The 16,105-nt window shown below is 33.7% G+C and overlaps 3 protein-coding genes across 7 annotated transcripts; all 3 read left to right on the top strand.

Moving 5' to 3' along the window:
• The first annotated feature begins 4,445 nt into the window (after positions 1–4,445).
• Positions 4,446–5,396, top strand: LOC125847000 (disease resistance protein RPP13-like). The gene has a single exon (XM_049526716.1). The coding sequence runs from the start codon at positions 4,446–4,448 to the stop codon at positions 5,394–5,396; it is 951 nt and encodes a 316-aa protein (XP_049382673.1).
• Positions 5,397–6,969: 1,573 nt separating this feature from the next.
• Positions 6,970–10,537, top strand: LOC125846978 (thioredoxin-like protein YLS8). Its single transcript, XM_049526692.1, has 2 exons — positions 6,970–7,192; positions 10,109–10,537. The coding sequence occupies exons 1-2, from the start codon at positions 7,067–7,069 to the stop codon at positions 10,415–10,417; spliced, it is 435 nt and encodes a 144-aa protein (XP_049382649.1). The 5' UTR covers positions 6,970–7,066; the 3' UTR covers positions 10,418–10,537.
• Positions 10,538–11,359: 822 nt separating this feature from the next.
• On the top strand, positions 11,360–15,776 carry LOC125846947 (putative pentatricopeptide repeat-containing protein At5g08310, mitochondrial). 5 transcript variants are annotated; one of them, XM_049526657.1, is made up of 3 exons: positions 11,360–14,246; positions 14,329–14,471; positions 14,970–15,776. In XM_049526657.1, the coding sequence occupies exon 1, from the start codon at positions 11,476–11,478 to the stop codon at positions 14,032–14,034; it is 2,559 nt and encodes an 852-aa protein (XP_049382614.1). In that variant the 5' UTR covers positions 11,360–11,475; the 3' UTR covers positions 14,035–14,246; positions 14,329–14,471; positions 14,970–15,776. The 5 variants fall into 5 exon arrangements, with proteins under 5 accessions (XP_049382614.1, XP_049382615.1, XP_049382616.1 ...); XM_049526658.1 differs by having other exon boundaries at positions 11,360–14,471; positions 14,970–15,281; positions 15,371–15,776; XM_049526659.1 differs by having other exon boundaries at positions 11,360–14,471; positions 15,003–15,776.
• The last annotated feature ends 329 nt before the right edge of the window (positions 15,777–16,105 follow it).

Raw genomic sequence — 16,105 nt, 5'->3', positions numbered from 1 at the left:
CAATACATGCTGCAGCCCTGGGATTTTCCAACTATTGTAAGTAATTTTCTTATTTTTTCTTGCATTCTTCTTTTTTGGCTCTCTTGAATAAATAATTAGACTAGTCTAATTTAGTAAATAGTTAATTGACAAGTCCCTTGGGAACGATAACTCGTTTCTTAAAGAATCTATATTACTTGCGTGATCACGTACACTTGCGTGTGCAATTGGAAGCAACAGTAACAACAACATACCTAATGTAATCCCACAAGTGTGGTTTGGGGAGAGCGGTATGTACGCAACCCTTACCAACCACTTTATGAAGGTAAAGAGGTTGTTTCCAATAGAACCTCACTTGATCTTTCTAACTTGAAGTTGAGGTCAATTATGTTCTTCGATCCAGATATTTACAGACACTTTGTGTCGTAAAGATAGACAAAAACTTATGCCAATTACCCAGTGAAACAGCTGAGCTAATAAATCTAAGTATTTAGTTGCTCGGTATCCAGAACCTTTGGTACGTATATGCAAACTCACCAGTCTTCAAGTTGTTGATGGCATCTGTTGTGATCAGTGGAAAGATGTTGACCCTGTTGATTTAGTCAATCTTCGAGAATTAAGCATGAACAATATTACCAAATCTTACTCCCTCAACAACATTAGCAACTTGAAAAACCTTAGCATTCGACCGTAATTTTGAATTTCAACCAACTATAATTAAAAATTCAGTCCAAAACTAATTCAAATTTTACCCAAATAATCTCAAATGTTATATTATTAGTCTCGTCAACGTTTCAGTTCTTTTGAGAAATCACCAATTCAAAACAAAATTCGCTTTCAGGAAATCAATTTTGAGATCTTGACCTTCAAGCTCTTACAAAATCTTTATGGAATAACCTCCAAGGTTGAATTCGAATTAATTTATGCTGACTTATCAAATATTTTATTTCTTCTCTTCAAAGTTACAAAACGCATCTTCAAATTGAGAAGTCATGTTTATCATATTTTTTCCTATAGATTCCCCTAACAAGGATAGTTAAAAAGAAAAGAAAGGTATCTATTATTTAAAGATGAAATTTGAACATACTAAATTTACTATTAATAATAGGGAAAATGCATAAGTACCCCCCAGCCTATACCCGAAATCCCAGAGACACACCTAACCTTTACTAAGGTCCTATTACCTCCTTGAACTTAATTTATCTATAATATTCTACCCCTTTTTGGCTTACGTGACACTATCCTTGAAAAATTTGTCAACATGCGCTGGGCCCACAAGATAGTGCCACGTAGGCCAAAAAGGGGTAGAATATTACATATAAAATAAGTTCGGGGGGGTAATAGGACCTTAGTAAAGGTTAGGTGTGTCTCTGGGATTTCGGGCATAGGCTGGGGGTACTTATGCATTTTCCCTTAACTAGTCTATGGGAACGTGCGTTGCACGTTTGTTCCTTAACACTATTATAGAACTTTGATATATTTAAAAAATTAAGTTATGAATTAGCAAATTTTAAAATTAACAATATTAATTTTATATTTGTATTTTATTCATTAAATAAATTACATAAAAGTGGGACATGACATTTTTCATGAAACAAAAATATGTGAAGTCAATTATGACAGTATAGTCTCCAATGGTCTAAATATGTCGATGAATTGTTGAATTAAAAATTAATATATTCATGTAAATGTCTCTAACGAAATTTTCAAATACATGAACATACGAACAAATACCAACATGAACATACGAACAAATACCAAAAACGTAAAATAATAATACTGAAATTTTATCATTGTAACAAAAATAATATGTATATCCATTCACTAAAATTACACGCTAGCTCTAAATTTTATAATCCAAATGGGTTGACAACAAAGTGTTAATTGTATGACAACACAAGAGTCATACACTTATCTTGATATAATGTAAGATCTCCGAAATGGTCAAAATACAAAGCACATATTATATTATATTATATATATGAATAAAGCCTTTTAATTCACATTGCTTCACACTAGTGAAGACGATGATAATTCATTATCGATTTATCATGTTTACAAATTGATAGCTCATAAATCGAGCAACTAATATATAAAATTGGATTGAACATATCAATAAGCAACCCTAATAAAAGTAGACGTTATTGAAGGCTATTTTAAGAATAGAGGCAGAAAAAGACTCTTGATTGATTTCAACACTTTGTTTTCTCATTATAATATAAAATTTAAAATGATTTTTTATGACTGATCCTAATAATCACAATAAACTATAACTAATTAATATATTCTTCAAGATTATATGAATCAATACCCCATATAATTCTATAGTTTTGCTTCTCATCATACATGATACAACATCAGATGTATATTATGAAAATTATCTAGTGTGATAACTTTTCATTCTTGGAAATACAATTCACTTACATATAATAGGGATGATGATTCTACAAACACATTGTATATTTTTATCAAGTTCAATAATTTAGCAAACGAAAATCAATTAAGCAACTAAAATTCTGATAAATAAATCACAAAAAATACTTAAAATTTCTACCTGTATATTTTGTTATTGTTTTCCACCAAGTTGATGACTGCATATGATACTCTTTACTCAATATATACTATCACTAAAAACACTCAAGAAAATTATCAGATATAATAAATAAAAAAATCAGGTTGATGGCTGCATATGATACTCTTTACTCAATATATATTATCACTAAAAACGCTCAAGAAAATTATCAGATATAAAAAATAAAAAATAAAAAATATCCATAAGAAAAAAGAAATCACCACAAAAATATTACACCCATATTTTAGCTAATACCCAAATCAAAATTATAATTCAATATATAATTCGATTCAGAAAAAATCCAAAAGAAAAGAAAAATATAAAAAGTCTAATTAACTTGACACTCACAATACCCTCAATTGTTAAAACGTGTAGTGTGGTGATATTGTAATTAATAGAGGCTGCACATAAAACTAAAAACAAATAAATACCACCTTAATTGTTAAAAAACATGACTTTTGAGCTTCTTGAAACCAAATTAATAAAGAAATAAAGAAAATATAGTAGAAAAATATAAAGAGACATTCAGGGTTCTTTTAAAATATTAAATAAATAATAGAAAATTAATAACAAAGATATATAAAGCGACATTCATGATTTTTTGAATATCAAATAAATAATAGAAAATTAATAACAAAAGAGAAAGGAAAATTTTAATGCACAGCAAAACAGAGTTTAACACCATTTTATTCCTCTAGACGCATTGAGTCATTGAGATATACGACGTTTCAGTCATCATTAAAAATTGAAATGAAAACACTTAAAAGCACATTTAATATTATAATTAAGATATTTAAATGATTGTTTTGAAGTTCTTTTACTCTAGCATAATATATTGTATATATTCACAATAAGTATTACACGGAAAAGTAACTCCGGAAAATTGAAAAGACTACAATAAATTTAGTTTCTCAACTAAATAATTCATTCTAAATATTTAATGTTCTAATAATATTTATTATAATATAAGTTTATTTTTTAATAAATAAAATATTTATAGAAATAGTTTTAGCTTGAGGGTATAATGGTAATCCAACTTTAATTGTTGGAGCTTTCCATTTATAATAATATATGATGATTTAGTAGAAATAATAACTCTATGTGAGAGAAGGTGAGAAAAAGAACACCTTGTTCTATTCAGTATAAATATTATTGCAGCCAAACTAAGAACATTTTAACATATGACATTGCAAGAAAAGAAACAATTGTACTATTGTACGTGAAATCATCGTGATAAACCTCTCGACTTTACCTGCAATACGATTTCTACTAAACATAATAAGGTGTTTTTCTTCTCACAATCTCCCACATGGAGTTATTATTTCTACTAAATATATAAAATGATGATTAAACATTCCATACATAAATTATGAATAAAATCAATGTTAAAAGATGGGCAAAATTTTGAAGAAGGACCAAAAGTGCACCAATATTGCAAACATGAGGGACTATTAATGCTCCATGTGAAAACTCAAGGATGACTTTGAGTCTTCACCCAAAGATGAGGGACTATTTTGGGCCTTTTCTCGGAACTCGGTAATAAAACTGCAGTTTATTCTCCTACTAGTTAGGCATGTGTACAGATTGTTTGCATCAGTAGCAGATTGATTCTGAATGNTTACCTCTTGCGATTGTTGTATTGAGCGGACTACTTTCGCATAAAAAGGGGCTAAGCGAATGGCACAAGGTGAAAGATCACCTTTGGAAGAACATTAAAGAAGATAAATCTATTGAAATCTCCTGCATTCTTTCATTAAGCTACAACGATTTGTCAACTGCGCTCAAGAAGTGTTTTCTCTACTTTGGTATTTTTCCAGAAGATCAAGAAGTCGAGGCTGAAAACATAATATGGTTGTGGATGGCCGAGGGTTTCGTACCAAGAGGAGAAGAAAGAATGGAGGATGTCGCTGAAGGCTTCTTGAATGAGCTGATAAGAAGAAGTTTGGTTCAAGTGGCTAAAACATTTTGGGAAAAAGTTACTGAATGTAGGGTTCATGATTTACTTCGTGATCTTGCGATACAAAAGGCATTGGAGGTAAACTTCTTTGACATTTATGATCCAAGAAGCCACTCCATATCTTCTTTATGTATCAGACATGGCATTCACAGTGAAGGAGAAAGGTACCTCTCATCACTAGATCTTTCTAACTTGAAGTTGAGGTCAATTATGTTCTTCGATCCAGATATTTATAATGTGTTCCAACATATAGATGTGTTTCGACATCTATATGTGTTGTACTTGGATATTAAAGGTGGTGTTATACCTGATGCCATAGGGAGTTTGTACCACCTCAAGTTCTTAAGATTGACAGGTATCCATGATCTTCCCTCCTCCATTGGCAACCTCAAGAATTTACAGACACTTGCTGTTGTCAATAAGAGCAGATCATTTTGCCCACTACCCCCAAAAACAGTTGACCTAATAAATTTAAGACATTTAGTTGCTTGGTATTCAGAACCTCTAGAACGTATAAGCAAACTCACTAGCCTTCAAGTTCTTAAAGGTGTTTGTTGTGATCAGCGGGAAGATGTTGACCCTGTTGATTTAGTCAATCTTCGAGAATTAAGCATGCATTATATTAGCGATTCTTACTCCCTAAACAACATTAGCAGCTTGAAAAACCTTAGCACTCTCACATTGTCGAGTAAGCTTCTTCACTCATCTCGATTCCCATCCCTTGAATTTCTTAATTCTTGTCAAAAGCTCCAGAAATTGTGGTTAAAAGGGAGAATAAACAAACTTCCTCTGTTTCCAAATTCCATCACAATGATGCTTCTTTGGAAGTCAAGACTGACAGAAGATCCGATGCCCATTTTGGGAATGTTGCCAAACCTAAGGAAATAGGGAATCTCCAATTGTTTAGAGCTTATGAAGGAGAAGAATAACATGCAATGATAACAGCTTCAGTCAACTAAAGTTCATTTATCTGGGTTTTCTTTCAAACCTAGAAAGATGGGATTTAGGCACAAGTGCAATGCCTCTCATTAAAGGTCTTCATATCTATGAATTTCCAAACCTGAAGGAGATTCCAAAGAGAATGAAAGACGTGAAACGTATTTTATAATAGCAAAGGTAAATCTCAATCCTACATAACTTTCTTCATTTTTTTTTCTTTTACTCCATATAAATAGTGTGTAAAATCAACAGAGAAGAAGCTGTAACTTGAAGACATTCACCTTCATCAACTTGGCTTCTCCAACCATCAATCAACTTGGATTATTTCAACATTCTTTTTTTTCTTTTTGGTCCAGAAATATCATTGTCTTCAATAGTTTGATATAAGAATGCTCTTATTGTTACTTAATAAGTCGAAACTGTATTTTTTTCAATTAAATAGGAGTATATTATTTCTCTTTAAAAAAACACGTTCTTTTCCTAATAATAATTTTTTTCAAAAGTAATGACGGGATTACTATGAGGGCATATAATAAAAGAAGTTGAGAACTCGCTTAGTGTGCAGCGAGAATAACAAAAAAAAAAACTTTCAAACTCGCATAGTGTGGAGCGATTTTTGGAAAATGAAATAGTGAGCAAATCACTCATAAGTCAACGAGAAAAAAGAGAAAATCGCTCATAAGTCAACTATTTAAACAAAAAGACATTAAAGAACTAAACTCAATTATTTGCAACACAAAAGTAAAAAAAGATATATACATACATGTAGCTATGAGTTCAATTTTGAATAAAGAGATAATTTTCCACTTACTAATACTCCTAATCAAATAGTACATATGGACTCGGAGATTAACTCCGGATTGAAGACTTTGGATGCTTTAATATTATCGAGGTGCATCAATATTATCTTAATTTAGGCCATTAGCAAAATTTTCAATAATAATTAACGGATAATGTAGTATTCGATTGGTCATTAATGACTCAAATATAAGCTTTAAATTAAATTTAAAATAAAACCAATGAAATAAGGCACTAGTTGGATTCAAACCCTGGTCTCGTGAGTGATTTCTCTAACTTGTACCAACTCCTCATGGTGCACGATTAATTATATTCTACTTTCTGTCAGTTTCTCATAATAGATATACGCGTATATAAATATTTTTTTCCGAAATTGACAGGTGTATGTTCACATATAGGTCCACCTTCATATTATAGTACATAAATTGGAATAAATAATCTTTAGATTAACAAACACATCTAAATATCTAATTAAATACAAAATTAAATAATCCTATATTTTATCTGATCCTTATCAATCCTAGCAAACCATCCTTAAGGACTCGTTTGCTATGATGGTTAGTTATTTCGAAATCGTGATATTATTTATATCTCACATTAAGAAGTAAATAACATAATTAATTTCGAAATAACGTGTTTCCGACGAAACGAGCCCTAATAAGGGTACTAGCGCATTCGAGACCCTTGTAGGAGTAGCACTTTTGGTACCCCTAAAAATATTCATATCGACCTCTCATCACTCTGTTTCTCTCCTTCTCTCTCTGTGTCAGCTTCTTCTCTGTTTTTTTTTCAGCATAAAATCAAATCAGCAATAGATAAAAATGTCGTATTTGTTGCCACATCTTCACTCTGGATGGGCAGTGGATCAAGCTATTCTTGCTGAAGAAGAACGCCTTGTAATCATTCGATTTGGCCATGATTGGGATGATACTTGTATGCAGTGTTGGGTTATGAAGGGTTGATTATGGCGTCATGCGAAAGCTTACAATTGCAAATCATAAGATTGATAAATCAGATATCAAAAACTTATACTAAAGATCAAAATATTATTATATCAAAACTAATATAAAGAAAAACATTGAAACTTTAGAGAGAATAAATCTCCCCATAAACAAAAGTCTTAAACGACTACATTGTGGATGTTATTGTTATGTGTTAGAAGAAAACAAACCTATATTTATAGAGTCCTAAAACCTTTTCTTAGTAGAAAAAGAGTCCTAAAACCTTTTCTTACTAGAAAAAGAGTCCTAAAAGGAAAGAATAAACCAAATATGAAAGAATATTATATTTTCCTTTCAAGAAAAGTAAAAACATTTATGGTAATGTTTTATTTTTTCTTTAAGAAAAAATAAACCTTAAATTATGGTAAGAAAATCAGGACAAAACCCTAACATGCAGGTACCTTACAATTAACCTTTTATTGTCAATTTTTTGAATTTTCTTATTTGGGTTTTTAGCTAAAAGAAGAATCTTGGAATAGATATAGAGGATTCGTATAGTCGACTCAACTACTATGGTATGAACAATTTTTACAATTTTTTTATATGAAATTTGTTTGGTTTTTAGCTAAAAGAAGAATCTTGGAACATATATAGAAGATTCATATAGTCAACGACTTGTTTGGAATTAGATATAAGCATTTGAACATATAAATGGGCAATTACTGGAAATGGGTAATTAGTGAAAAGAAGAATCTTGCAGTTGTAGAGGATTCATGTTATAGACTCGAACTAGTTTTGAATTAGATAGAAGCGTTTAAATTGATGACTTGATTAAAGAGGAAACTTTATTGGCTAGAATGGAGCAGATTAGATTAATTGGTGATTATTTGGAAGGACAACTTTGACTGGCTTGTTTGTCCGTTTGAAACACTACGTCTGATGAATTCGTTGTTCCTGTTGGGTTAACTGATTACGGCAGAAAAAGATTATTGATTCAACTTTTTTATTGGGTTGAATCACCAGATTGTGTCATATTTGATCAGAAATAGTGTTGGGATAGTAGTTTTTATTTGTTTATTTATGCTGAATATAACTGCACTAAGGTATGGAAGGCATGGTCCGTCCAAAGTCCGGATAAAGGGTGAGGGCTGCAGTAGGTCAGATGTTAGCTAATTATGCTGAATCCTTTATAGAGGACCCACACTACCGATCCCCAGTTAGTTTGCAGTCGAGTTGTAGTTGATTGATTGCTATATTAAGTTCTGCAGAATTAATTTTGCCATATTTTGATGTGTAGTTGAAAGTGGTATGTATTAACAAAGGCGGATCCAGGATTTGATGTTTATAGATTCTAAACTAATGCCTTTTGGACTTACTGAGTTCTATATTTATAATGTGTACATATTAAATAGATTTACCTGTACCTAAAACGTACATCCGCCGTTGGTGTACTAGTATTGTTTTGGGTTCCTTTTGTATTTATATATGTAAGTGATTCAAAATTGTTTTTGCCTGTGAAAAAGAAAAGAAGCTTTGCTGTTTGAGAGTTGTTGATTCTTGCTTATAGCTACCCTGCACTAGTAATAAAAGAAAAAAAAAAGGCAGCTTGTAAACGCTTGTAATTCAACAGGTGGTGAATAAGTCTGTAATCTAAGTCCTGCGGAATTTGAGGCAGGTTTTACATATGTTTTCCATCTTCGAAATCAGATGTCTAATGAGATATTGTGTAATGGAAACTGAATGGTTTTGTGGTGAACAGGTGATTTTTGTCTTTTGATGAGAATGGTGAACTGGAAATTTTAGCTTGAAACTTTTTTCCTGTCAATCTATTAACTTTTAGTATAGGTTCTTTGGAAGTTAATCTATAGGGTCTTGTTTGGTGAATTGGGTGATAAGGTATACTGATTAAGTTTGGGTATTGGATTATGGAATGACGTAGTCAAGGATAGTAAAAGTGCTAGAAGCTGCTATTGAGGTGAAGATCATGAACTGGGATGATCAAAATCTTGTTGTTGCTCGGAGTAACAACAACAACATACCCAATGTAATCCCACAAGTGGGGTCTAAGGAGGTTGGTGTGTATGCAACCTTACCGCTAACCTTACGAAGGTGAAGAGGTTGTTTCCTATAGACCCTCAGCTCAAGTAAAACAAATACAGTAGCGAAGAAGCCATGGTAAAAAAAATTGAGAAAAGAATAAGTAGAAACAACAAAAATGTAGAATCAAGCAGAAAGACACTCTAGTATGATCATATAGGACTAGAATTAGCAACATAACATCTCACTCATCCACCTATAAATGGTAATATGCTAAGATATGCTTACATGTTTTATTTTGACTATGTATCCTACATTACATCTTCCAACAATGTTTGCCCAACGTAAAACATCCTAAAAACAAGTGAGAACAGCAATGAAGTGTGCCACACATCTCACTACTATAATTTTCCGGATCATCCTGTGTGGATAGATTCTGAAATCATTGCTTTGAACTGATTTCGCATTATTAGTGCTTTTTTAAAGAAGAGTGATTGGTTCATTGGCTACATTTTTCTTGAAGTACATTTCCTCTTCCCTGCACATAACACCATTATCAGGGATTTGAGTCGTAAGACCGTGGTCCTGGTATGACTAACCTTTACCTCAAAACCAATATGTCTGTTACTCTTTCATGAGCTGTTTGATGTGGGCTGGTAATTTGTTCACAATTACAGGTTGGTGATGTAATCCTGCTTCCTCCATTTCTTTGTGGGAGGGGGAGTAACAAGTGTGTCGTCGATAATTTTGCATATCAAATGCTGCAGATCTCGTCTATGTTCAAATCATGGCACACCTCTATGCTTTTCTGCCTTTTCTTACGCGTCTAAGACTTTTTGCCTTGTAAAAATTTAGTTTTAATTCCATATTTTTTCTCGACTCCAGATGGACGAGGTGCTGTCTTCAGTTGCAGAGACAATCAAGAACTTTGCTGTGATTTACCTGGTTGACATCACCGAGGTCCCTGATTTTAACACGATGTACGAGCTGTATGATCCATCCACCATCATGTTCTTCTTCAGGAACAAGCACATTATGATTGATCTTGGCACTGGGAACAATAACAAGATCAATTGGGCCCTTAAGGATAAACAAGAATTTGTCGACATTGTTGAGACTGTGTATCGCGGTGCCAGAAAAGGCCGGGGTCTAGTCATTGCACCAAAAGATTACTCTACCAAGTACAGATACTAAGTTACTTGGTTGCTGGAATATGTTGTATACTTAATGACAAAACTGGAAGAACTGATAGAACAACGTTCAATTGAACTGTAAAAAATTGATCAAGCATGATTATGATGAGCTTCTTGGATAGAGAGAAAATAAAAATATAAAGCTGATTCATGATGGCCTACCTTTTTCTTAGGGTTAAAATCATGGTTTGAAATTAGGTTGATTTGAAGTTGAAATTTTTTTTGAATATGTAATTTGGCTTTTTAAAGTTGTATTTTCTCTTGTAGATATTAAAATCTCACAATTTGTGAAAATGACATAAATCTTTTAGCTTTTATATAATCTTACCGAATGAGCAGATTATAGGTTATGGATAAGGTATCGGACTATCTTAGGGTGTCAAATTAATAAATTATATATCTCCATGCAATTGCTATAATAATCCCTTTTTTATATGATATCAACAATTGGTATATAATCCTTTTATTTGTTATGAACAATTAATATTGAAGTTGAAATTTTGTGTAAATTTCATAAACAAATGTTGATATACTTTGATTTTAATAGTTTTGACAATTTTAAATGCAATAGTGCATACTAAAACTTGAAACATAAATGTTACCAACAAAAGTTGTGGTGATTTATTAGAGAAAAAAATTATAAAATAAATAAAATTAAATAAGCTTTGTTGTTTGAAATTTTGATTCAGACATTAAAACTCTTGGTAGTCAAATTCTTGTTGCATTGGAGTGGTAAGTACTCCTTCATCTTTAATTAGAGGTTTCGAAATGTTTTAGATTCGAATCTCCTAGTTAACCAGAGGTTTCGGAATATTTCGGATTCAAGTTTCCAAATTAGGAGTCGCTTTTGTTAGAAAACATGTTAGGCTCCGAAAAGAAAAAAAAGCTTTGAAACATAGAAGTCCATTTTTATCAATTTCTCTTCTCATAACCAAACCTATGAGCCTATAAAGCTCTCCAATTTTACCAATCACACTTTTTTGTTCCAAGAAATTTGGACAATGGTGTAACACTCCCATTACACACTTATACTCACCACTCTTCCCCAAAAATACATCAATGGCTGCTCTGTGTAGAATCAGAATACCCCATTTGCTTTTCTCCAATTCAATCAAACAACTCCTCAATATATGGACTCACCACAACATTCTGATTCAAACCCCTTTTACAAAACACAATCTTTCTCCATTTTCTTCAACACCCACTTGCCCAAAACCTCCAAATCCCCTTCCCCCAATTTCTTCAGACGATTCAAGAATCGCTGATAGACTTGTTCACATCTTTACTAAGCCTCTTGATTCATCAAAAAGCCAAGAACTTGATGAGTTGGGTTCAAATATTACTACTTTTATTGTTGAATTTGTTCTTAGAAAGCTTAGAAATTGGAGAATAGCTCATTTGTTTTTTAATTGGGCTTCGAATTTAAAAGGGTATCGACATAATTGTCATACTTTTAACTTGATGGCAGAGTGCTTATCATGTGCTCGACAGATTGACTCAATGAGAGTGTTGGTTAATGATGTAGTTAGATTTCAGTGTTATTTTACGCCTCGTGGTTTGGGTTTCTTTATAAGGTGTTTGGGTAATCAAGGGTTGGTTAAGGAGGCTAATGAATTGTTTGATCAGATGAAAAAATCGGGTCTTTGTGTTCCGAATTGTTTTACTTACAATTGTTTGTTAGATGCTATATCTAAGGGAGGTGATGTTGGTTTAATTGAGTTGAGATTGAAGGAGATGTGTAGCTATGGGTGGGAGCTTGATAAGTATGCTTACACACCAGTTTTGCAGTGTTACTGTAATGCGGGGAATTTTGAAAATGCTTTGGTTGTGTTTAATGAGATGCACGTAAAGGGATTGGTCGATGCACATGTTTTGTCGATCTTGTTAGTTTCTTTTAGTAAGTGGGGTAAGGTAGACAAGGCATTTGAGTTGATTGAGAGGATAGAAGATCTTAACATTAGCTTAAATGAGAAGACATGTTTTGTTTTGATTCATGGTTTTGTGAGGGAAGGTAAAACAGATAAAGCGTTGCAACTGTTGGATAAAATGAAGAAATTGGGTTTTGTGCTGGACATTTCTGTTTATGGCGTGCTAATAGAAGAGTTGTCTAGGAATAAGGAGATTGAGAAAGCTATGCAGCTGTACGAGGATATGAATGTTTCAGGAGTCGATCCTGATATTAAAATACTTAGTGACCTTATGTCTTGTGTGCGTGATGAAAGAGACATGATCCGGATTGTTGAGGGGAGGTTTGAGAGTCTGGATCTGAAAGCTAGGATGTTGTTGTATAATTCTGTGCTGAAAGGACTTATTAACAATGGTTCAACTGATAAAGCATATCGTCTACTTTCTGCATCAATGGGTCTTGACTCTGGTGGTGATTTTAATGAGGACAATCTTTTCCCCATGAAGGAACTTGCTTGTCCTAATACCATTTCTTTTGAAATAGTTATTGATGGTTTGTGCCGTGCGGATAGGTTGGAAATTGCTCTCAACCTGTTTAGAGATATGGACCTTATTGGCTGTAAACGCAGTGTGCTACTTTACAATAATTTAATTGATTCCTTGAGTAGGGCCAGTAGACTCAATGAGTGTTATGAGCTTTTGGATGAGATGAAACAGTCAGAATTTCAGCCGACACATTACACATACAACTCAATTTTTGGATGCTTATGTAGGCAAGGGGATGATGCAGGTGCCCTTGCTATAGTGAGGGAGATGCGTGTGCATGGCCATCAACCTTGGATAAAATATTACACACTGCTCATGAAGAAACTTTGCAAAGATGGGCAAGCAGTCAAAGCTTCTAACTTTCTTGCTGACCTGGTTCAAGAAGGATTTCTCCCTGATGTAGTTGGTTATTCGGCAGTCATAGACGGCCTTGTTAAGATTAAACAGTTGGATGAAGCGCTGAATCTTTTCAGAGGGATCTGTTCTCGGGGTTATTGCCCTGATGTGGTTGCTTATAACATTATGATAAATGGGCTTTGTAAGGCCAAAAGGGTACTTGAAGCCCAAAATCTTCTTGATGAAATGATGGATAAGGGGCTTATTCCATCAGTTGTTACCTACAACTCACTGATTGATGGGTGGTGCAAAAATGGTGATGTAGATCGGGCAATTGCATATCTCACTAGGATGAATGTAAAAGAACGGGAGCCCAATGTTATCACTTACACCACTTTAATAGATGGGTTATGCAATGCCGGCAAACCAAGTGATGCTATTAGTCTTTTGGTCAAAATGGAGGCAAATGGGTGCTCTCCAAATAGAATAACTTTTATGGCTCTCATTAGTGGTCTGTGCAAGTGTCGGAAGCCAGATGATGCTCTGATTTATCTGCAGGAAATGGAGAGGAAGGATATGAAACCCGATCCATCTATCTACATAGTGCTAATAGATGCTTTTATAAAAAATATGAATCCTAATGAAGCTTGTGACCTACTACAAAAGGTGGTCCATGATGAGTCTCTTCAATATTTAAATAGTAAGAGTCGTCCTATTCTCAAAGAGGCAATACTTTCCCTGTCAGCGGATCCAAGGACGTCCTCAAATTTAAAAATCCTGTTCGAGGAGGGTCACCTTGCAGCACTCTGTAATGTCAATGAAATTGGATGACATGATAAGATATATTAGATGTCTTGACCTCATCTGTCATCTGTCATCTATAGTTGCATAGGATTAAGAACAAAAGTTAGGAATTGAAGAGCATCAAGTGTCGAGCTCTACGCTTTGCTGGTTTTGGTGTACTGGCTAGTTTCTACTCATTATTTCATCGTCAATGAAAAGTTCTAGACCCTACATTTGATATAATGGCAACACGCTGAGGGGTATGTGTCTTGCAGCTTTCTGCTCGTTGTCTAAGCAACTCTTTCTATTGTGACCTCAATTTGTTTTATTAAATGTTTCAAGAATGATTAGATTTGGTTGAAAAGCTTGAGGGGACTTTGTATGTTGAGGAGAATTGATGTGTGAACTCTAGTAAGTAGCAAAGAAGCGTGGTGGCTGTATGTGGGACCAGTCACTAAGTCCGTTAAGGCATCTGCGCATCTCAGGTACAACTCCGTACGCATTACAATTGCATCCTGTCTCTGGTATCCAAGTGCATTTTGTGTTTCATCTCATATGCACACACACACACATTACATTTTTCAAGCACAATACAGATGATGTAGTTTTACATATATTAAAATTTAAGTTTATGCAACACCAAAATATTTCAGTGGTCCATATTACCTATAAAGTCTATATTGCCCTCATAGATAGTGATGAATGAAGCTTGTGACAGAGTATGCATAGAAGATCAGGGAAATAGAAGCAAACAGAAAAAAAGTTATTAATAACTGGACAATATTGATAGACGACTTTGGCTGAATGAGTTTGAGTCGTATGACACATTTTTCTCAATAGGTTTTGTTCATGAATGAAATTGACTTGCCAAAAAATGAAAATGATTCTGGAATTCTTAACAACAGAAAGGTTGTAGTTGGTACTGCAGAATGCCAATTTATGAAATTGTCTGCATTCAGAATGATAGTTTCCTGATTCTATAGATTTCTGGATAATGTTGGCAAAAATTGCAGCAGCGATCTGCAAACGATGGAGCATCAGTCGCCCAAAATGTATATTGAAAGAGATATGCATCCCTCTCATGGTAAAACAGAAAGATACTACAGCAGGACCTGCTTGATACAGAGAAAGGTATTCTACAACAACTGCATCGCTTCAGCACAAAACAAGTTGAGTCGGCTATATGAATCCTCACTGACCGTGTCACTCCTTATAAGCTCATCTCAGGCCAATATTATACGAAATAAAAGATCTGGCAGCATAACTAGATACACTTCGGTGTTGAACTTTATCAGGTTTCTCTTCCGTGCAATTTTGAGGAAGCTTTTTTGTTGTAACTTTCATTTGTAGGATTTTGCATTGTTAAACGAAATTGCCACTACAGGTTGATGAAGCTCAACTACGATGAACCCATTTCTGACAAAAGAGGGGTCTTTCATAAGATCTAGAAGCTATGCTTACAGCTTGTTTAGGAGGTGTATGGTGATTTGGGACAAGTACTGATAACTGGAGTCTCAACTGTAGAACCTCTATCTTTCGTTGTTGTTTAAGCTATCCTGATGAGATCTGGTTGATCTTCTTGTGTTGATGGGCAAATATGTGTGATATCTTATTTTGGAGGAATAAGAAAGGCTCTCTCACCTGCAGCTCCCAAGGATAGTGTTTGATAAATTTCAACCTTGTAATTGTACCTACTCATTTGAGTCATTTCTGGATTTGCTAATGACTGTTACCTTGATCTCTGGCAGAATTGAAAAGTTTCAATGAATTCTTTGAAGATAACTCATTTGGTTGTAGTCTTTTTGTGTTCCTTTTAAAAAAACTGTTTTCCTACATTTCCCTTTTCTCATACTCCCTCCATTTCAATTTGTTTGTCTGATTTGATACGGAGTTTAAAAAAGTAAAAAGAAGACTTTTGAATCTTGTGGTTAAAATGGATTAAAAAGGAAAGTAAGATTAACCAATTGAAATGGAAAGAGTATTATTATTTTCTGTTTCCTTGGCATTTTGTTTACTTTCTTCATTAGTTTCATTTGTTCTTCATCTTGTTTAACCACCACCATCAGCAACCACATTCACCATGGATCTCTACCCCACAACCACCACAGTTCACCACCTA

This window comes from Solanum stenotomum, chromosome 12 (assembly GCF_019186545.1).
Source record: "Solanum stenotomum isolate F172 chromosome 12, ASM1918654v1, whole genome shotgun sequence".
In the NCBI taxonomy this organism is placed as follows: Eukaryota; Viridiplantae; Streptophyta; class Magnoliopsida; order Solanales; family Solanaceae; genus Solanum; species Solanum stenotomum.
This window is presented reverse-complemented; position numbering and strand designations above follow the sequence as displayed.